Below are 21,917 nucleotides of genomic sequence, written 5' to 3'. Positions count from 1 at the left end.
TGAGACAGATCCACAGCAGGGCTGTGGGCTCACTTCCCAACCCCAGACACACCACAGCTTCCTACAGAAAAGGGGCTGATGGCGGTGTGCCTGGTTGTACAGCGGATTTGCAAGGGCTGTTGGGGAGCACATCTGCCTACAGCTGGAATTTAAGCAAAGCAAGCACTCTGAGCTGAGCTCCGCCCTGGGCTCAATTCTCTTCCTTAAGGGTCGCTGAATGATCACTGGTGCTGGAACAAATCCCTGAGGGTATCTTGGAGGATTTCAAGGCAATGACAGTGCACAGTGACAGGCTGCCCCTCCCCACCAGCCCTGTTTATTTGCTGCCTGCTTGTCCAATATAAAGTTGATGGTGAAGGAGAAAAGGGGCATGGTGCCACAGCCTGTTCACCGCTTCAGACCTCTGTGCCCTTGGACGGGCTGGGATAAAGGCAGCTGCAATGCATGCTGACAGCAGCATGGCCCCAGGGCCGGGGGCTCATCTGCCCAGAACTTGGGGCACTGTAGCTGAGCACCTTGAGCAGGGAGCTGTGCCTGCATGGACTGCTGCTGGCCAGGATGCTCATGTACCAGGGCCAATGCACCATACAGCTCTGCTGATGAGAAGAGGGGAGCGAGGAAAAGGGGTCTGTCCAAGGGAGGGTTGACTCAGTGTGGCAAAATGCCTGTGCCTTCAGCAGCCCACAGCTGCAAAATGAGCGGAGGTGTAGTCTGGGCCTGGCTTCTCTTGGTTTCTGAAACCTCGTGGCCCAGAGCCCATCTCAGCTTTTGGCCTGAATGCTGAAGTGCTCAGGCTGTGAGACAGGCTGTGAGCAGCACAGCTTGAGGCTGCAGGCTGGGGGTGTCATGTGAGCACACTTTCTGCCTCGATAGCCAGCAAGGAATACAAGATCCTCCTCTCTTGGCCCACAGTGACCCAAAGAACTGAGCCACAGAGCTCTGAAGAACCCAGCATGCTGCCGTGAGCCATCCTGCAGCCTTCGCCATCCTGCATCCTTCCCCAAGGTTTTGTTCTCAGAGTGGCAGCAGAGGAAACAAGGATTTCTGCCCATTCACTCATCACAAGACCAGCCTGCACTTGGCTTGCGACCCATTGTCATGGTGAATGTGGTCTTTTGAGTCTGCGTACAGCTTCTGCCTCTGAAGCACATGGAATGAAGCAGCCTGCAGTTGTGTCACTGCAGCACCCTTGAGCAGCAGACTGGCAGTTCACTGTTAAAGGTGCTCACTGGTAGGAGCCAGCAAGGAAGCCACCCAAAAAAACCAAGAAGGCAGTGATGCAGAGCTGGGACTTGCTGATAAACCTGTGTGTCCTGGGGGGGTCATCTCTAAAATCTAAGGGATTCAAGCAAGGGCAGCAGCCACCAGAAAAGGAACACTGTAGCTGCTATTCAACTATACGCTGAAGATGAGACCAGAGCACAGAACACGTTAATCCAGCAGTGCCAATGGAGAATTTGCTGTATGAATAGTGATTACTGAAACTGAAATTCAGAGAGGAAAACCTAGCCTAAAATTCCCCTGTTTCTGGCATCCACAGAAATGTCAGGCTGCGCCTCCAGGCAGGTTGCGTTGCCAAAACCTGCGCTGCCTAAGAGAAAAAAAGTACACAGATGTGATGAAAGGAAGAAGGGAGGAATGGAGATGAAACCTGGTTCTCTCTTGGAAGAGAACAACTCATAACTTCACAGGATGATATCAAACTTGCTGGACTACAGGGATCTCTTCCTGCTAAGAAGTATGTTCCACTGGTGCCTGGAATATTGTCTACCAGCTGTAAAAGCTCTCATTACTTCAAATAAAAACTAAATAAAACTGGCAAGTGGAGCATTCTCCTGGACTCAGAAGATGCTCCCTGCTTCCCATTGCTGTCTCTGGCTGTGAGGCTTGGATGACCACAAGGCTGGGCTGTTCTGGGGCAGCCTAACCCAACAGGGATGGAGGAAAGAAGGTTCAGAGGAGACCTTACCACTCTCTCCCAGAAGGGAAGTTGTAGAGAGATGAGGGTCAGCCTCAGCCCCCAGGTAACAGAGATAGGGTGAGAGGTAATGGTCAAGTTGCACCAGGGGAGGTTCAGGTTGGATAACGGGAAAAATTCTTCTCCAAAAGAGCAGTGAGGCAGTGGCACAGCTGCCCAGGGAGGTGGGGGAGTCCCCGTCCCTAGGGGTGTTCCAGGACTGTGGGGATGTGGCACTGATGGATGCAGTCAGTGGGCATGGAGGGGGTGGGCTGGGGTCAGATTTGGGGGCCTTAGAGTTCTTTTCCAACCTTTATGATTCAATGGTTCTATGGAACAGAGATTCCTACCACCATGAAGAATGTCCAGTGCAGCAGGAAGGAGGAAACCTGCCCAAAGCTGGCAGGCATGATCTTCCCTGGACATAGTGCCAGCATCACCCCTGGTGGTGGGGCTGGGGTGGGATGGGGACCGTGGCACAAAGGGGCAGGGAGTCCTCAGCTGTTACCCATGCACACAACACTGATTAACAGCCCAACACAACCCGTGTGCAGGTCATTAACTCCTCAGGCTCATATTGTGACTCTGGGAGCTCAGCAGGAGCTCAGAAGGGGACAGATGGGCATGGTGCCCAGGAGGACCGCAGGAGGCACCAGTGCTGCCCCAGTCCTGCTGCAGGCTTTCCTCTCTCCCTCCCTTCCAACCCTGTGCTGCTGTGAAGCCGCAGGCTGCTCCAGAGCAGAACCCACACTGTCCCTTGCTGCAATGCTGAGTAAACACCCAATGGCAGAGCCAAAGGAGCGATCCTTTCCCAAGACATTTGTTTGATGCTTTTTCCCTAGTTACACACCAGAGATCTGTTAAAGGCCAGGGATGCCCTGTATAAATGTTTTCGTTTTACATCTGGAGACATTCAAATAATAGGAACATCATGGAAGGCATTCGGAAAACAAATATTTCAAATGGTACTCTAAAAGCGGTGAGTAAGCAGTGTGACTCAGCAGCGCTTTCCAATGCTTCCCCAAAGAGATGGAAATAAATCCACTTAATAACTGACATATATTGGAAATGTGCTGAGTCGTTTGTCGCTATCTGCAGCCCTGCTGGGAGAAATGACTTGCAGACGTACCTGCGCAGGGCACCCGCACCACATGCAGCTGAATTCAGCCCAAAGACTGGGAGGGGGGACTTTCTGGGAGCAGTTCAGTGCCTTGCCAGCCACAGAGCTGGGAACAAGCAAGCGTCTTCAGAGCTTCTGCTGCACTGTGTGTTTAACCTCAGCCCATGGAGCCCCTGAGCAGGCAGTGGGGCCATGCTCACCCCCTGGAGCTCTGCCCCTGCTGTCCTCCTGTGACAGAGCTCTCTCAATGATCAGTTTTGTGCTGTCCCACCAGGGCCTCTGCAGGAGGTCTCGCAGAAGTCACCTTCCAGCAGCACCATGTGGCACAGAAGCAGCACCGCGCTGTCATTAACGCAGCACTGGTGTCACAGCCCATGGCCTCTCGCACCCTCGTGCTTCCCTGTCACAGTCCCATTGGCAGCACTAGCTGCAGCTGCATTTGAACAACAAATTGCACAACAGCAGCCCTCCTTTCAAAGGAAGAGGTGGCGTGTTGCTTTTTTTTCCTCCTTTTCAAACTAAAAATACTCCCTGCATCATCCAAAAAGCAGAATCAAATGCAGAGACCTCTTGGTGAAAAGAAAGAGCCTGCAAGCCAGGAACAGGACAGACAAACCTCCCTGCAGCACAGGTTCTACATTTTCACAGTGGGTAAGGATGTTGCACAGTGCTGGAGATGTGGGGATGATAGAAACACAGAATTGTTAAGGCTGGAAAATGCCTCTACAATCACCTAACCCAATCCCAACCCACCCCACCACATCCCTCAATGCCACATCTCCACAGCTCTTGAACACCTCCAGGGATGGTGAATCCCCCACCTCCCTGGGCAGCTGTGCCACTGCCTCACTCATCTGGAGAAGAAATATTTCCTAATATCCCACCCAAATCTCCCCTGGTGCAACTTGAGGCCATTACCTCTTGTTCTACCACATCCATTGGATGGCTGGTGTTCTTTGTCACCCTGAAACCAAGCCTAAAATAGCAACTGAAAGCAGAAAGACCAAAAAAAAAACCCCAGCTCTGAAGACGAGTGAGCACCTGAAGATAGTGCTGGCCACCAGACGAACATCAAACAAGGAGCCCAGAGTATCTGAGTGTATCCTGGTGGCAATACCCATAACTTACAAACCTATTTGGGTATTTCCTATTTTCGCTCCCCATTTTTCCCTCCCTATTTTCACTGCCCACATTTTAACTCCTCTGGGGCTGGGTGGCCCTGCAGGAGAGGTCCCCTAGCCTCTGAATGCACAGACAGGAGTGGAACAGCATTCTATATCTGAACCTGATCTGATCAGAGATCCTTTTCCTGACATCTGTGCCCACTGCTTTGTCCCTCCAGTATTTCCCTGTGTCTCTCTGGGACGACTCAGGCACCATCCTCTTAAAAACCCTCCCTAGGTGGTGAAAGATGTGATTAGATTCAATATAAATCTTGATGCTGGGGCTAAATGACTGTGGTCTTCCTATCATCATTACCCTGAGACATTACTTACCCTCTTTTTCTTCAAAAGAAAATTAAAATTAAAAAAGACTGATGTTAATTAATGGCATCTACTCTGGTCACTGGTATCATTGTGTGGGCTATAAGGCTGATCTCAGAACTGGGAGAAGTGTCAGCAATGTTCTGTGCCTGACTGGTGCCAAGCATTCGCCAACAAGGCAGATGTGAATGGCATTTTGAGGTGTGATTGCACCAGCCCTCCTCATCTGGCTCACTTCGGGTGCTGAAGGGTATCCAAATACTTCTTTTTTTTCCTCAAGAAATGTGTTATTTAGGCTCTGCTTTCTGAGTTCTCAGTGCTTGGCAGAGGGGCTGACCATCCATCACCCCCTGCTGCTGCCACTCACTACCACCAGCCCACAGCTCCACAGAGACTCCAAAAAGCAGCTCAATGCTCACTTCTGAGTGAGGGTGAACACACTGCAATGCCAACACAACAGCTCTCATCCCAAAGCAGGACCAGCGTGTGAAACGTCAGCATAGAGTGCTTGGCAAGGTGGCACGGCCCCAGCTCAGCACCCACCCTCCCCTGCCTCCTTTCAGCTCTATTGCAAAAGGGCTTTTTTACAGGAATTTCAACCAAAAACGCATTCGCTAGGCCACCCTGGGGAAGTAAAGGGGGAAGGAAGCTCTGGATCTTAGAGCTCACATGGTGCTTGATAGGGTTCTGCTGGAAGAAAGGCAGGTTGGATCCACCTCTGGGGATGGAGGATTCGGTGCAATCAGTCACTCACTGCACTGTTGTTCCACTTTCTAGGCTGTTTCTATCTGAGTCCCCATCTCTTCTCTTTCTACTGAGTGGGCATCAGCCCCCTCCTTCACAAACCCAGGACCTCCTCCTGCTTTCCAGCACCATTACATGTCCGTAGCAGACCGGGATCCTGACTATCAGTTACAGCTACTACTGCTGCCCTATAAATAGTCAAAACGCAGGCGGTGCCAGCTCCCAGATCACATTTTAACCTTAAACGAATTGCCAGTTTTCTGTTGTAATTACCCAGGTTGGAAAGGAGTACAGACCTACAAACTTATTCTGAGTAAACTCTGCACGAAGGCTTGGCAGCTCCAGCTCTACAGCCTTTTTTAAATGGAAGGCTCTTCCAAGCCAAATTCTGTCTGCGGGAGCAACCCATGATAGCCTTGATAGAAGGTTATTTTGTCTCCGGTCTAAATGCTACCTATATTAGTATTATGACTATGGGAAAACAGCCCCTGCTTCTGGGGCCATTGCTCTTGCTATGCAAAGATCATCTTTCTCTGCTGTTATTTTACTGGGATCACTGACCAAGGCAAGATCTTGTGCTTTCAGGGACTCGAGGGACTGCAAGGTGACAAAGGAGGAAAATATGTTCATGGGACACGGAAGAGGCAGCTTTCAGGAAACAGAGCCTCCAGCAGAACTCGTGTGAGGCTCCCTGAGTTCTCTGTGCCCTCTCTTTCCCCCCACCCTTACTTTCCAGCAGCACATGGGGCACTCCAGGCAACAGCACGCCTTTCTGAGCAAGCCAACATCTCCCCGGCAACAGGGCAGGCTGTGGAAATAGCACGGGATTTCCTTTTTGCTTGGCTTTTCCCACCTCTTGAGAAATGTCCTGCCTTTGTGCGTCTTCTCTGCCCAAAAATGTGAATGATGGTAACCGCAGTGCGCCTCAGGGAGGGGCGAGAAAGCTGGCTCTGCTCTTAATGGGAGAGACCGGCTGGTCTTTGCATCTGACAAGGAGAGAAAGGCTGAAAGAGGAGCAGGTCTTATGAGAGAGGGTCTCTCCCACACACTGCTTCGTTCCTATGGGGAGGCAGCAGCGGCTGCGCAGCATCCTCAGTCCTTCTGGTGAGGGAGGGAAGAGGAGGGCAGCCCCAAAAGTCACCTGAAAGAGAACATCTTCTTGCGAGCAAGGACCAGCCTAACAGTGAGATCCTGCACAGCTCTGTACCCAACCTGCAGGCAGGCCCTTATCAGCAGAGTGGGTCAGCGAGACTTTTTTGTGGTTAGTTTTGTCTTTTCAGCTCCTGCTTCCTATTTTGGTCACTGTGTGGCTGACTGAAGCAAGGAGGTTTAGCCCAGATTTTCCCCCAGCCTTGCACTCCCTCTAGACTAAATACCAGAGGGATAATTAAGGGCTGCAGAACAAGGAGATGTGTAAGAGAGGGCTTGGTCACTTTTCCTCAATAGCAAAAGCACAGAGCATCCAATTCACATCTATTACAGAGGGGAGAGTGAGGCTGTTTTTCACCTGGATCTGAGCATGGTCTGGGTAACACTGTGAGGGAATAAGGGGGAGATGCATCTCCCCTGAAGTCTGGGGGGCTTTGTAGGAGCCAGACAGTCCCTGGCCCCATGTCCTCTGCTGCCTTGCTCCGAGTCACCTGGGAGCAGCCCCAGCCCCTGCTCCCCTTGGCCAGGTCTGTTTTCCTGGAGGCTTAAGTGATGAGTAGGGAAAATCCCTCACAAAAAGATTTGCATCGGAAACCCTTGGCTGCGGAATGACTTTTAAAATAGAAAAGCTTTGCTTGAAAAGGGATGAACTGTGCAGCATAATGCTCAACAAATCGCCTGTTTAATGGCCTCTACAGCAGCTGTGTATTAATAACAAAAGTGGGGTAGCAGAAGCCATGAGATTAAAATAAATAGTATTTGCTGCTAATACCAGCAACTTTCTGTGGAGGTTGACTAAAAGAAAGGAGCAAGTGGAAGACCATGGCAGGCAGTCTTGGCTTCTCTGCTCTCCTTTGTATTATGTCTACAAAAGGAGAAGATACTCCAAATCTTTTCCATAGGAACATGAATGGACGTGACATTCCATGCAGCCCAGTGCCCTTCCCCTCATTCTGGCATTCTGATAACAGCTCTCCCCATCTATGCCCCCTGTTTTGCAAGCCTGGCACTCGGGCAGTGCTGAATTCCCCCCTCTAGAATTAGGATTTCAGGCATTAAACAGGGAAAAGAGAATTTACAATTTAAAGCTGCCTGCCACAGACTGTTTATCAGACATGGGGAATGATTTGTTTCTGTTTTCCTGGACATAGGTTTTTACTGAGGCAAGATACGTTGCCTTGCTGAGAGCTGAGTCACTGAGTAATCAACAGATTAATGTAGTCAGTTTGAAAGCCGTCAGCATTAGTTCTCGGCAAGCGCACAAGAACTCCATTATTGTATCATTGCTGCGTTTGGGATGAAGGAGCCTCCAGGATTTAGGGTCCCTGTGGGAAAGATCCCTCAGTGCAAAGAAATCAAAACACCCCTTTGCGACTGGTAGACATAAGGCACCTCTTTATACAGCAGCACCACAGCAGGATTTTGGCATCCCTTCCAGCAAATGCTTTTATTATCAACTCTTAGATAAGGAGTTTGAGGTATGTAATACATCTGTCATTTGATAGCTTCCTAAAAATAGCCACGATAAACTCAGTGGCATACAGGACTTTGCCCTTAGCAGGTCTTGAAACTGAAATGGTTACATTTCCAGTGAAAGCAAGTAGCGTTGCTTTCTGCAAAAAGACTGATCTTGACTTCTCTAGTGCCTTGTGAGTTTGCTTTGATCTAGAAATGCAGGAAGGAAAGGCAAAGGACAGCACAGGCAGCTGGTAAAGGAGACTGTTTAAAAATAGGGAGCTAGTTAAAACAACAGAGGAGCAACGGGGAAAGGTCTGGCTTGCTTAGGTGCGTGGCCTCACAAGGCTGCCAGGCATCAAACTTATTCTGATGGACTTATATGAACACTGCTACCTAAGATCCTGCCTGTAAAAGCCTCAGTGAAGTAACAGATCGTCCTGTTTGCATGCAAGATTGCTGTTTGGGCACGCTTGAATAGCAGATATGTGAGTAAAAGTCAGTCAAGTCCCTGCTAAGTGCAGTTCATTCTGAAAGCCTTCCTGTATTAGCAGCCGGTGGAAGGGATTTGAAGAGCAGCAGGACTTCTCCCTGAGACATTCCCACACGCACCCCGTGCACAGACAGCAGACAGGACACATCTTCTCTCTCTTTCCTCAGATCTATCAGTACCTCTCACTTCACTGCCCTTAGATGAACAGAATTATTTTTCACGTGGCCTGGCCAGTGCCAGGTTGTTGTGACATTTCCTACCTTAGCTGTTACGCCACGTGTAATTGCACCTATGCACCTATTTCTTAAAAAACTCCATGCAAGGGGCATGTAACAATAATGTAAATATTTCCCCTCACTTCCTTTTCCCCCGAAGACATTCAGATTGTGCAGACATGTTTTGTTTGTGCTGAGGAGTGTCCCAGTTCTCAGCTCTTTGTACCAAGAAGTGGAGATTTTAACTCACCCTTCGTTCCTTGTCACCGTATTCGATGCCCAAGGTATCCATGGCACGTACAATAGCTGCCAGAGACTGTATAGTGTTGCTGTAGACCACTGGCTTGTACTGCTTCACGTCTTCTCCAGAGAAGCCATCCTCATGGATGATCCTGAAGAGAAAGTAGAGAGGACAAAAACCTATTGAGAATGTCATTCAGTGGGGGAGACACTGAAAACAGAACTGCGCTTGTCTGAAGAGCACATCTGGCAGCTTGATTCACTTAATTTAGTCATCATTTCTTTTCAAACTCTTCTGGCTGCTCACCACTAATGCATCTGAGCCCAGTGCCTGCAATTAACATCCCTTCTGCTCTCTGTCAAGGTCTCATGTAGGGCTGGTGCAGGCTGTCCCTGCACCCAGCTGTACCGTGAGTGCTGGACCTCAACTCCTGCTTGCACATGGAGGCTTCCAGGTCCTACCTTATCTTTTCTGACAAGGCCTATGGAAGTATATTCCCTGCTTACGACGACCAACAGATCAGGTCTTAACTACTGAGAAAAAAAAAAGACAGAAAACTATTTTTTGTCTAGTCCTTTTCATAGTAACTCCTGGGTGCATTCCAAAAGGAGTGGGTCAAAATCCCCCTCTGTGCATTTATCCATGCCACAGCCATGGATAAATGTAGCACCTGACATCTTCCCAGGCCTTCATGCCTTCCCAGGCAGTGCTGGGAGCTCTGCAGCCTGGAGGCACGTTATGTATCCCTCAGGAAGCACTGCAGGAGTGAAGCCCACGTCCTGCAGCTCCGCGCGTTGGATGCTCCGTCAGTCTGTCAGTGCTGTCAGAACCAGCTGATGGGCTGAGTCCTTGCAGCCTGGCTGGACCTGCTGCCAGAATCACTTCCCCTATGCAAAATGCGCTAAGCAGCTGCCTGGGTTCAGGCACGCATGAATAGGAAATGAGATTATGAGACGTGCCATTATAGGCTGGGTCCTATCTGTAGACACACAGCTGGCCTGCTGGACACAGGAAACACATCCCTGTGTTTTGTAGCATGACATTGCCATGGGCAGGGTGGAAGACTGGTGCCTCATCTCTAAAACTCAAGGACTAAGCCAGGGCGTGCCCAGAGAATGGCTCGAGTTCACAGAGCTAATTGTGCTTGACAGCAATTCTTCCCAGTGAAGACATAAGTTATGATCCTGTCTCTTAGATATTAGCAGAGAGGATGATCTGCTTAGCCAAAATGAAGTTCTTCCTTTCTCATCTGCAGATCTCACTGGACAACGTACAGTCCTTCAGTAACGGATACGTTCACTAATAGAACCCAGCATCCTGTCTATAATGTGACTCTTCTTTCTTTTTTTTTCTAGATCACACACACAAACCGAGGTTTTGACCAGAGCTGGCATCTCCCCCAGGGAGAAGAAGAGCAAGCAAGGATCATATGCAAGAGTGCAATAGATACAGTGCTGGGATGGCATGAAGAGCAGAGCTGGATGCCAGCCTCGTGTTATTAACAGATGACTACATGAAGAACAAGGCTGATACAAGCACAACGACAGCTACTTGCCATGATGTGAACCTCACCGAAAGGCTTTCTAACACCAGTGACCAACCCCCTGCTTTCCCACCATGGCACTGAGCCTAACAGACTGAGGGCCCTCGGTGCTCCTCGCTCTCCATGCTCTCCAGACCTTTCCCCATCTCACAGCCCTCCTTGGACGCTCTCTAACAGCTTCTGGGAATGTCTGCTTTGCCAAAAGTTGCAGTCAAGCCTGAAGAGTTATGACTGGCACAAAGCACAGGGTCTGCACCAGCCCCACCGGAGTTCAGTAGAGCCCCTGCTCCTCTGTGAGCTCTGCATAGGAGGGACCCTGTGGGTATTCAGAAAAAGCACCACCAGAGATAATTCATTCCTTGTGTTTGGCTGTTTTGGGGTGGGATTCTGGGGTACGGAGGGCAGAATGTTGGCTCTGGGCAACTCAGAGAAGGCCTCGTGCCATGAAGTTGCTGCCCAACGCTTCCACATCTAAACACCCTGTGTTTCTAAGTGCTCCATGTTTCCCAATTCCCTGCCACATCACAGGGCTCCCTGCTCTCAGGAGGCAGAACCAAGCGGTGCAGAGCGGCTCTGGTATCCCTCAGTGAACATCCTGCTGACGGGGCAACGCGTTCAAAGCGCGGGCATAAAAGCATTGCTTTGAAATGGGGCATAAAAGAACACGGAGGAAAAAAACTCGATTGTTCCTCTGTGAAATTTCTCTGGGAAGGCAGCCACGATGACTAAAAGCAGCGCAGCTGATGCCAGTATTGAAGTTCTGCCGTAGGAAGTACCTACGGATTAATCAATCATGCAGCGAGCACATTACCTAAGATTGGAGCGAGCGAATCCCCACTGACTAGTGCTGTTCCAAAGACTACTAGGACACTGTGAACTGGTTTATTGTCCTATATGCTCTTAGCAAATGTTTTTCTTCTTGCTTGCCTCGGTGAGTCGATCGCTGGGCTCCTCTGGCGGCTTTTCCAATGGTTCTTTGGGAACGTTCTCGCTGCCACTCAACTGCTTGGGATTTACCTTTCTGCAGAACTGTGCCTTACTGCCTATGGGACCACCCTGGGGAGGTACACTGTTAGGGAGAGGCTTAATCCACACTGGAACAGGCTGCCCAAGGAGGCTGTGGATGCCCCATCCCTGCAGGCATTCAAGGCCAGGCTGGATGTGGCTCTGGGCAGCCTGGGCTGCTGGTTGGTGACCTGCACACAGCAGGGGGTTGGGATCAGATGATCATTGTGGTCCTTTTCAACCCAGGCCATTTTATGGTTCTATGATTCTATAATTTTATGAATCCAGCTTGTGTGCTTCAGCATGCAAGCAGCAATGGGTTTTGGATACTGTGACCACAAAAAATGCAAAGGAACTAACAGAAAAGAGCAGGGCATTATGACTGTCAAGTTGTTAAAGATTCAGGCAGGGTGGGCCAGTTCTTAAGCAACTTGCAAATTAGCAGGAACTGAGGATTTTCAGCACTAAAAATGTAAATTCTCTGTTTTCTAAATGGCTAGTATATTTTTCTGTGTCTGAAATGCAAAGGAAGCTGCTGTAGGGAGGCTCCTTTCTGCCACATGAGAGCCTGTTCTTCCCAGGGCAGAGGAAGGAAAAGGATTTAAGAGGATCCCGGGGGTTGCTGTGGGGGGGAGACAATGATGTAATTTTTGAAAGCGATTCTAAGCAATTAAAAAGCCATTTCATTCACCAAGTGATTAATGAAACAGCATGCGCTGAACGGAATGGTGCGAGACAACTGAATCAACCTGTCTAATGTACCTATCAATGCCTACTTCCTATCCATCAGCCACTGACATAAAGTCCATATGTTTGCACATTGTATTGTCATACTCATTTTAGGATGCCATTAACAGACAGGTATTTGCTGGGGAGAAGGGCTCCACTGCAGAGCAGATCTTCTGCCACCCCACGGCAAGTCATTAATCCTGAAGAAGCGCCCAGTGCCTCAGTGATTATTGCTTAATTGCAAAATAAATGAAATACTTGGAAACAGGGGTTGCATCTTGCATAGAGAATCGCCTTGGCTTCCATTCAACAAAGCACTCACGCGCCTTCAGCCTCTCACCAAAAAATGGACGTATTAAAGAAGCAAAGCCCTAGATCACTTTGCTGCATGTCTCTGCTGACATGTGGCGACCCAGCAGCTGGGAAAGGGCAGCTCTGGATGGAGCACACAGTCCCTCCAGCACAGCAGGGCTGCATCTCGAGCTGAGGAATGATCCAAGCCAGAATTCAGTTCACCCAGGTCAGTCCTGGGGGAACATTTGTCCATCTGGAGCACCTCTCCTACGAAGAAAGGCTGAGGGAACTGGGCTTGCTTGGCTTTAAGAAGACAAGGCTGCAGGGAGACCTCATTGTGGCCTTCCAGTACTTGAAGGGAGCCTATAAACAGGAGGGGGGAACGGCTGGGGTGATAGGGTGAGGGAGAAGGGTTTTAAACTGAGACAGGGGAGGTTTAGGTTGGATATGAGGAGGAAGTTTTTCACCCAGAGGGTGGTGAGGCACTGGAACAGGTTGCCCAAGGAGGCTGTGGATGCCCCATCCCTGCAGACATTCAAGGCCAGGCTGGATGTGGCTCTGGGCAGCCTGGGCTGCTGGTTGGTGACCTGCACACAGCAGGGGCTTGGAACTGGATGAGCACTGTGCTCCTTTTCAACCCTTTTCATTCTATGTTCTATGATTCCATGATTCTATGAACTATTCCTGTCCCACTCCCTACCAAAATAGGAAATGAGATCAGTTTAATGTGCCTCATTTTTGAATAATCCATGCAGGATGTCAATCATCTGCCCTTTTATTTCCTAGGTGCTTACTAACTGATTGCAGTTCAATTCCCTTGGAAGCTTCTAGAAGTTGACCAAACTTTAACCTCTTTTACTCCTCTTTTCTTCCTCTATATTTAAGGAAGACAGACACCACGTCTACACCTTTTTCCCATCTCACAGTACCTGTCCTCCACAGGCTCTCAAGGAGAAGTGGATATGTACCAGGTATGGAGCACGGAGCTCCTGAAAGCTGGTTTGTGTGCAGGCTGTTCCTCCTGTCACAGCCCTGCCGCATCTCCTGGACTTTGTAACTGCTCCAAAACCTCAAGCAAAAACTGCTGAAATGCTTCCTGCTGACTTCCTGCTTGTGTGGCTTCAAACTGCCTGCATCACTGCAAAAGACATATGTGGAGCCTTCCAATGACCTAGCAGAGAAAATAAATCCCATACTGTTTCTGTTCTGCCTACGACGATTTACTTTCCATCAGCAGGATGTTCCCAGCTGAATGAAGTTTCCCCATATCAGGGCACATCCCTAAAACGACAGTGATTTACTTGAATAAAACTGAGCAAGAAATCGCCAGGAGATTATTACAGTAGAAGTCTACTGTGAGCAAACACCTTGCAAATGAACGGTCCAGTTCCTATCAATTCAGTTCTTGCTCTTCATCTTCATCTGAACAAATTAAGGCAGTTAAAGGTCACTGCACAGCTTTCGGACGGCAATGAGCTTCACCTGCAAGGCTGCAGGTAGCTGTAAGGAGGCTGCAGGGCTTCAGCTGGCAGCGCCCTGCCTTTGTGTTTCATATCAGGTTCTGGTGAGGGTGGGCAGAGGTTGAACGAAAGGAAAAAAAGAAGCAAACTGCAAACTCCTTGTTTGCAAATGGGGAAAAATAAGAATGCAAACATCTTACTTTAATATACAGGGAAGGGAAAGGGTTGATCAAACTCTGATGGAAATTTTTCTGCTGGACATAATCAGCTATTTCTTAAATTGATTTTTATCTTAACATGAGGTTAAAAAAGTTTGTTTACAGGAGAGTTATGAAGCTAAATTCCAGTGATTTTGTTCTCACTCATTTAATAGCCTGAAATGCGATTAAAAACTCCTGGATTATGTTAAACTAAACGAACGCAGATGCCCGTGACCTTGTGTGTGAAAGGCTGCAGCAGCACAGCGCAGACACCCATGGCAGGGTACAGATCTCTCACAACACACCTCTTCCACCCCGGCTGTGGAATGACACCCTGTGCATCCCAATCCTGCAAGAGCTCTGAGATGGAGGTCAAGATGCCTGTTTGCCTCCATGCCTGCTTTTGAAAAGTAAAACAAACTCCTTCGTCAGGGCCACCCTGGGGCCAAGCAGTGCTCATTTGAGAAAGCTTAACTTTTTCAACCTGGATTCTTAATGCCCATCCAAGAAACATGGATGGAGCTCTGATAAAATCCCAGCTGGGGATGATCTCCTTTCTGGAGGAAATACCTTATGGTCACGCAAAACTAAATACTTATCACTGAGGTATTTCTTGCATGCAAAGATGTTATTGCAACTAACCAGCTGGTTCATGTTAAAAAATAAGCAAATCCATCGGGAGACTGAGACGTGCTGCCAGACTGCAGCCCTGGATACGTTTTGCTTATCCCTGTTCAGAAGAACTGCGAAAATTGCATGGACGAAAATTGCAGGACAGAAGCCTTCTTGCTCTCCTAAGGCAAAATATGTGTCTGATAAGGATGCATGTAAGGAATTGATGCCTTCACAAGGTCTGATTAAGGTCAGGCATGTGCTTCCGTACCTCTGCTGCTGGCCAAAAAGCCACAAGTGACGTTACTTGGAACTCCCACATGGCTGCTCAGAATGAACGTCGCTCCTGCTGTAGCTCTGCCTATGGTGAACAGACACGAGCTAACTACTGCGTTCTGGGCATGCAGGGACCTGATACGGCATCTGCCCCAAACCTCTGTACCCAATGTGTGTATAAAGCACACACAGAACACTCTTCATTTCCTTTTTAAATCAGATAAGAACCAGAAAGATGCACACCAAAGAAAACTGCCAACGTGGTGCTGTCCCTGCAGTCCTGTGGCTTGTCTGAATCAGCTCTTAGTTTTACTGTTATTCTTTTCTTAGTGCTCCATTTTGGCTCTGGGCAGCCTCAAGGGGTGATGCAAACTTGAGCTGCATGCTGTTGAGACAAAAGATGGTTTCCTGGGCTGCGTTCTCAGTTCCCTGCCCTGTGTCTATTGGGGTGAGCTGTTTCTTGCACTGTGCTTTGGGATGTCCCAACACCCCTTCCCTTGCTTGACCTGTGAGATTTGTTGTACTTCTATTTCCTGTACTCTGCTTTCCAGTGTGAGCATATAGAATAAGTTCAAGAGTGTAAAGACACCAATACATCCTGAAAGTAATGAACGGCTGTTGATAAATGAAAGATGCCACTGCAGCTATTTCAGCAGAAGGCAGAGCAGAGCAGCTGGCACCAGGTAGGAGCATTCTCACCTAACAAAACACAGTCAGAAAAATAAGCCCACGGTGGCATTCCCTGGAGAACAAGTATACCCCACGCTATGCCTAACTCCCTTAAGTGCTGTGCTCGGCGTTGGGCCCCTCACTGCAAGAAGGACATAAAGGCCCTAGAGCACATCCAGAGAATAAGTCCATCATGCTTGCTAATACAGAACAAACACAAGATCCTCCTTTCTGCCTGAAATCAGTTGCCTTATGCTCCCAAATGCAATAAAACAAAATAAACCTGAACTTTGCCCAAAGAGGAAGGAGAAGCAGCAAGGAGGGCTGCAGGCTGGCTGCCCCCAGCCACCCCATCACTCACAGCACCAGAGCGGGGCAGGCTGGGGCTTTATGTAACACCAGGGCACTGACACAGCTTGCTTCTACTGCAATTTGGAATTGTGTAACTTTGATAACCTGCCCTCTCCTGGGGCCTTTAATATTAAGATCAAATACTGACTACCCTACGTGCACCTAATTAGCTTTAATACGCATCCCGCTCCGCTCAGTGAGAACAGCGAAGAAACTCAGTCAAAAACCATCAGACCAGGATTTCTTTCGATTAAGGAGAGGCAGCTGGACGGCACCTACTCCTGCAGCAGTGCCTGCATTAGATGAGACTGCATTTTTCTGTGCAAAAAGCCTCGGGGCAAAGGGGTTTCAAATAGCACCAGAGGAGGCTGACAGCTGCGCTCCTCTCCTCTGTGCGTTCCCAAATAATAATGCAGCAGAAGAAAAGGGGTCCCAGCTCCGAGTGCCTCGCTTTCTGATCCCATGTAATGGCCTGTGCTGTCAATCTACTTGGTCCGCGCTGCCTGGGAGCAATGAGATCCTCCAGGAAAAAAATCCACTGGGCTGGTGATGACCCACATGCGAGAATTCTCATTAATTCCTCAGTAATGTTACATAAGGTCATTTTGTTGAATTAAAATTATTGGGATTAATCCTCTTAAATGTTCTCTTAGATGCAAGAGGGCTCCGACCGCAGCTGGATCATCCCACAGCTGGTTCTAGAAAGTCAAAACACTGTTTTAAAGCCCCGTAATGGTTTTGTTAAATTCATCCCCTGAGCAAGGACACAAAGCAGCTTTTTATGGCTTTTTTAGATCACTTACAACTTCTGTAAGCTGTCATTAACTATCATCAGAGCCTGAAAAACGAGGCAAATGGGTTCAATGTCAGTTTTACTGCCCAAACCTACATAATATTTCTGCTTTCCCATCTGCCTCACCTGAAGTGTTTTCATAGCTGGAAGGTGACTTTGCCTCTCAAAACCTCAGATTTTGGGTTCCATAACCAAACATTCTGTGGACAATAGAGGAAACAGGGGATGTCCTCAGCCTCTTTATCTGCTTATGTATTTCAGCCTCAATTAAGCGACGCCACCAAATCCCACAGCAAAAATAAAGCTTTGGTGGGATGCACAAAGTTCCCTCACGCAGCACACGCAGCTTTCCAAAGCCCCCCAAAATCCCTTGGGATTCCAAGCCTCCGTGTGCAGGGCTGAGCTCTGCAGAGCTGAGTATCCAGTGTGTGTAGTAGCTGCTCAGGCACTCAGCAGGAGTCATGTGCTGCCACGAAAACACTAAGCTAACATAAAAATATGCTTTAAAGCAGCTTTGCCTTTTTGGGATATCAAATCTTGCAGCAACCGTCTTTTTTGAAGCAATAGCTGATGGGTTTGATCAGCTCTGCTAGCAGATGCACTGCTTCTGGTGTTTTAACTCCGAGCAGAGAAGGAATTGATACTGATAAAAGTGATTCTGCTGTGCCTTACCCCCTGTTCATCCTCGCTGAATACAGCCCAGGGGCTCCATCTCCAAATGCCTGCCCCCCAGCATGCTGCCAGGCTGCCCTTACCCCTCATTAGTCTCAGCTCAGAGATCTTCCAGCCGTACCATTCCCGGCTCTGCACCGTGCTGCTTTTCCATTTGAGGATGCACTCAAGCACTGCACCTCACACATCACAGTCTGAGGGAGAGCAGCTGATTGATGGCAAAAAGTCCCTGAATGCTGTAATGGATCCTACTGGAAAATGTTGCAATGAGAATGGAGAGCTGTGCTCTAGAAGTGACAAAAGTCCTGGGCAAGGAACAGCGATTTGGCCTCTGTCGCCGCTGCTGCTGCAGGCAGCACAAAGCCGCATCTCATCTGCGTAATTGTGGTCGTTCTTGCAATGAGGGTGCACAGCTTCTGCTGCCTGCACTTAGTGGAGCTTCTTGGAAATCTCTGCTTACATCTGAAGCACAGCTCGGATGGAGCAGCAGACACAGAGGGTCCCAGTCTGCCTCACACCCCTGCTCTGAGCCCCTGCACCACGCTGCTCACAGCCACCCTGTGTGCTGAGACTGCCCCAGCTGAAGGCTTTGAGCTGAATGAGGCACATACGGCACTTTAGGATTCCACCCACACTGCTAATGAGGTTTCACAGCAGGAAGGAGGTATGTTGCACTTGTGATTAATTACACGCATTTGGATGTATTGAAATTATAACTTTCTATGCTTGTACTCAGAGAACAGGTTATCCAAAGGGAAGACAAATGCACAGCTTCTCCCTGACACCTGCCACAAGCATTCAGGTAAATAATGATAACCTTTTAGGACTTCTCACATGCAGCTAATGTTTAGGAAACACCAGAGGTGGCAAGATCTGGACAAGCACACAGAGAGAGACTTGTCCCAGGCAACGGAAGGCTCTGCCTCTGCTGCATGTCTCCCAGCTGCCCTGCCCTGAAAAGCAAGAGGAGCAATTTTTCCCAGTGTTTCCCCAGCGCTTTGAGGCTGTTTCAATGAGCTATGGTTTGGAAAAGCATTGGAAGACCTTGGGCATCCTTGGTGCCTCATGGCACATCCTGGAACCCAGCGCTGGGCTCTCAGCACTCCAGATGACCAAGGACTGGTTACCAGCATGCAGCAGGGCAGCTCCCCTGACCTCTCTCCTGACCATGTGTTCCTCAAGCTCCATGCTGGCTCATGACAGGGCAGCTCCTGCCAGTGAAGGAGAGAGATCAATAACTGAGTGTCTGGGGTACCCTAGGGCCAGACATTGCTGCCTCTGAAAGCCTGATGCAGAGCTTAAGCATCAGGGCACTTAAGCTCTCCCTGCCAGCCCGGTGCTCTGTTAATGGCGGTCCCAGGAGCTCTGCACTACCAAGAAATAACCCCAGGACTGCTGGGAAGCGAGCCCCTCCAGACAGCCATCAGAGAGCCCGCTTGGCACCTCTTCCTCCAGCCTCTTTCACTGCTTGGTGGCTGCCAGAGCCAGGCAGAAGCAGCAAACACCACAGCACAGGCAGCTGTCACCAGGTGTCTGTTCCGGCTGTGGTTCAGCAAGCCGCCTCCAGCTCTCTAGATGGGCACAGCTATAGCATAGGGCAGCTCTGCATTTAAATTGATATGTAAATGTGTTTTCCCATTTTGTTGGGAGGTGACCACAGTGACAAACATCGCAAAAATGAGCATGTTCCTCCTACTACTTTCATCAGTCTTTGTCATCTACCATGTTCTTATCTTCAATTGAGAAATTCCGTATTGAACTCGTTTATAAATGCCTCTAAGTCTTCCCTGAGAGTAGCTGAGAACAAGATGCATCACGATTCAAAGTGATTGTCTGAACCACATTATAAAGCATTCAGCTAGATCTGGTAGATCTGCCTTGTAATAAATTCACTCCACATCTGATAGTCAGAGTTTAAGCATATTTCTGGTGTAAAATATTCCTGCCTTCTGGAGAGCTTTGATTGGATTCACAGAGGCTGATGTTTAATTAGCTTACGCTGCTCTGACTCTCTCTTCCCACCCACATAGTTGGTGCTCTGCTGGCATCTGGATGATGCAACTTTTTGATGGGGTAAGCTTTTATTTTTCCAGAAAGCATCTAGGAAAGCTTGGAGACCTCCAAGCATTTGAGGTTTCAAGCAGCACAAACCTTCCCCATCTCCTTGGTTGGCAGCCAGCGCGAGGGACTGGCCACAGTGCCTGTGATGAGTCATTGGATTTGGATGGGGACGAGCCCTTCATTCACTGCCCGTCCTGCCTGGGGAAGCGAGTCTGCAGGGAGGGCAAAGAGGCCCCCGCTCACTGCCTTGTGCCCAGGTGTGCTGCAGAGCCCCCACTGCACTGCCATCAATCAGGGAAGCACAATTACAGCTTCTTTTCGGCTCGTGGCTCGACATGAGCTGTGATTGAGCTACGTCTGCCTGCATCCCAAAGGTTCTGCTCCATCTCTCAGCTGTTCCTCCAGGAATGGGTGCAGCCTGGAGGCTGTGTGGCCGAGGGGTCTGGAGAGGTGACTGCCTGGGGAATGGCAGGGGAGGAAAGAAAACAAATGTAAAGATTATCTAGACTTTGAAAGCTTCAATAAAGCAGCTCTGATTCAGCATTTAATAGCACCGTCGGTGTCTCCTCTCTGAACAGTGATGACTGTAAATTGCTAATATCTGTATAATAGATTTATAACTTACGGGATACGGGGAAATGTGTGATAAAAAAGACCTGATCTATAAGCAGAGGCAGTAGTGCTGAGTAACCTAAGGCAAACAAGTGGCTCATTAGCCAATCAATCGATAAAGTTAAATGGAATAACTCAGACTAAAATGCTGCCCAGCCGCCCTCGCAGGATGCAGGCAGGGCCAGGAGGGCTGAATCCCAGCTGGAACCTCGAGCTGCCACAGCCCCCTCTGCTCTAAGAACAAGTTGGAGGGCTGGAAATTACCTGTACCCCAAGGCTCTGTTTCCAGTTAACGCCTAACCAAGACACTGAGAAAGGGGAAGGGAATGGGAAGGAGATGGATGAAGTGAGATGTTCTGCAAGGACCAGGTGTGGTTCAGGTGCAGCTGCTCTCATTGCCTGCTGGCCTGGCCTCCTGGGGACTAAGGCAAGGTGACACGTGCTGAAACCACTCCAGAGACATCTCACGGGACCAGACCTCAGCCTGAGGGAGTTCTTGAAGGTGTGAGATGTGAACCATGGGGGTCTCAGCCCCACACCCTCAGCCGGAGTCCTGTGGGATCTCAGTGCGGAGGTGCCATCCCATGTGCCCCCCACAGCTGCAGGGCAGCCAGCAGCGCTGCTTGTGGGCAGCTTGTGCGATGCCACCACGGAGCAGCCCAGCTCCAGACCTGGAGGTGGTGACGGCTTTATTCGGCTGATGGCAGTGAGATTCCTGGGGCTGTCCTTCAGAGACACCTCTCAGGGCTCCCAAAGCACTCACAATATCAGGGCATCGTGCAAGATTGTTCTCTCTATTCTCAAGTCCTTCGCTCCAAAGCTCCCAGGCTGTGCGGCTTTCACCTCCAGGAGCACTAACCCAGGGTAACATAATTCATCATTAGAAATATTTCCTGCTGTCCAGTCAAAATTTATCTATCGACAAACTCAAACACAGCTTCCTTAACGACATTCAAGCCGTTATTTTTAGTACCAGCATCGTCAGCAGAAATAATAGGCCCGATGCTTTTTTTTTTTTTTTTTCCCTCTGTAAAATGAGGCTTCTGAAATTATAGACGTGAGCGCCAAAAATGCTCTGACCAATTTGCACCGCTATGAAACCGGGGAGCAAATCAACACACTGCTACTCAATCGTGCAGTTATGCTACTGTGTACACTAAGCAGGCACATACTCACTGGTAGGGCTCTTCGTGACCGCAGCTGATGTTAGTTGCTAGGAACTATCCCTGGCAAGGAAGCACTTTGCATTTTTTACCCAAAAAGAACATAAATCCAAAAGAACTCCTCCCGCCTCCCTCGGCTTTTATGCATGGTTCTTTTAACACAGCCAGGCGGTAAGGAGACATTTCATTCTGTAGTTTCTGTGATGGAGCAATGGGCTTCAGCCATAATTCCTCGACTTCCCATGCTGCTGCCCGTCCCACAGCAGCCAGGTGAGGACCGCTTCCTCAGCACGCAGTGCACAGCTGAGGATCCGCTGCAGCACAGATGCAGAGCAACAAAAAGCTCTGTGATCTCCAGTCATCCAAACAAATAAGATAAATACCATTTGCCAGTCCAGGAAGATTACGTGCAGCTTTTGTCTCCCCTGTTTTGATTTCCTGTGTTAAGCACTGGCTCACCCATTCACAGTCACTAATGCCCAAGGCTCAGAGTTGCACTCCCTCATGTTGATTTCCATGTGTACTTTAGGGTTTCTTTACATACCCAAATCCTCATTACCACTCTAAACCCCAGTAAATTACAGGAACAGTGCACTGATAAAAGACCTCTGAATTCAAA

At 49.1% G+C, this 21,917-nt stretch overlaps 1 protein-coding gene across 2 annotated transcripts in view; it reads right to left on the bottom strand.

Annotated features, from left to right (window-relative positions):
• Positions 1-21,917, bottom strand: part of GNAO1 (G protein subunit alpha o1) — a gene marked incomplete at both ends in the record, with an annotated part of 115,921 nt that overhangs the window by 64,081 nt on the left and 29,923 nt on the right. For both annotated transcript variants that reach the window (XM_079541248.1, XM_079541247.1), the window contains one exon: positions 8,868-9,009. In XM_079541248.1, coding sequence (XP_079397374.1) covers positions 8,868-9,009 — 142 coding nt within the window. The remainder of the gene's footprint in view (positions 1-8,867; positions 9,010-21,917) is intronic.

Source organism: Tetrao urogallus (genome assembly GCF_951394365.1).
Source record: "Tetrao urogallus genome assembly, chromosome: 12".
Classification (NCBI taxonomy): Eukaryota; Metazoa; Chordata; class Aves; order Galliformes; family Phasianidae; genus Tetrao; species Tetrao urogallus.
This window is presented reverse-complemented; position numbering and strand designations above follow the sequence as displayed.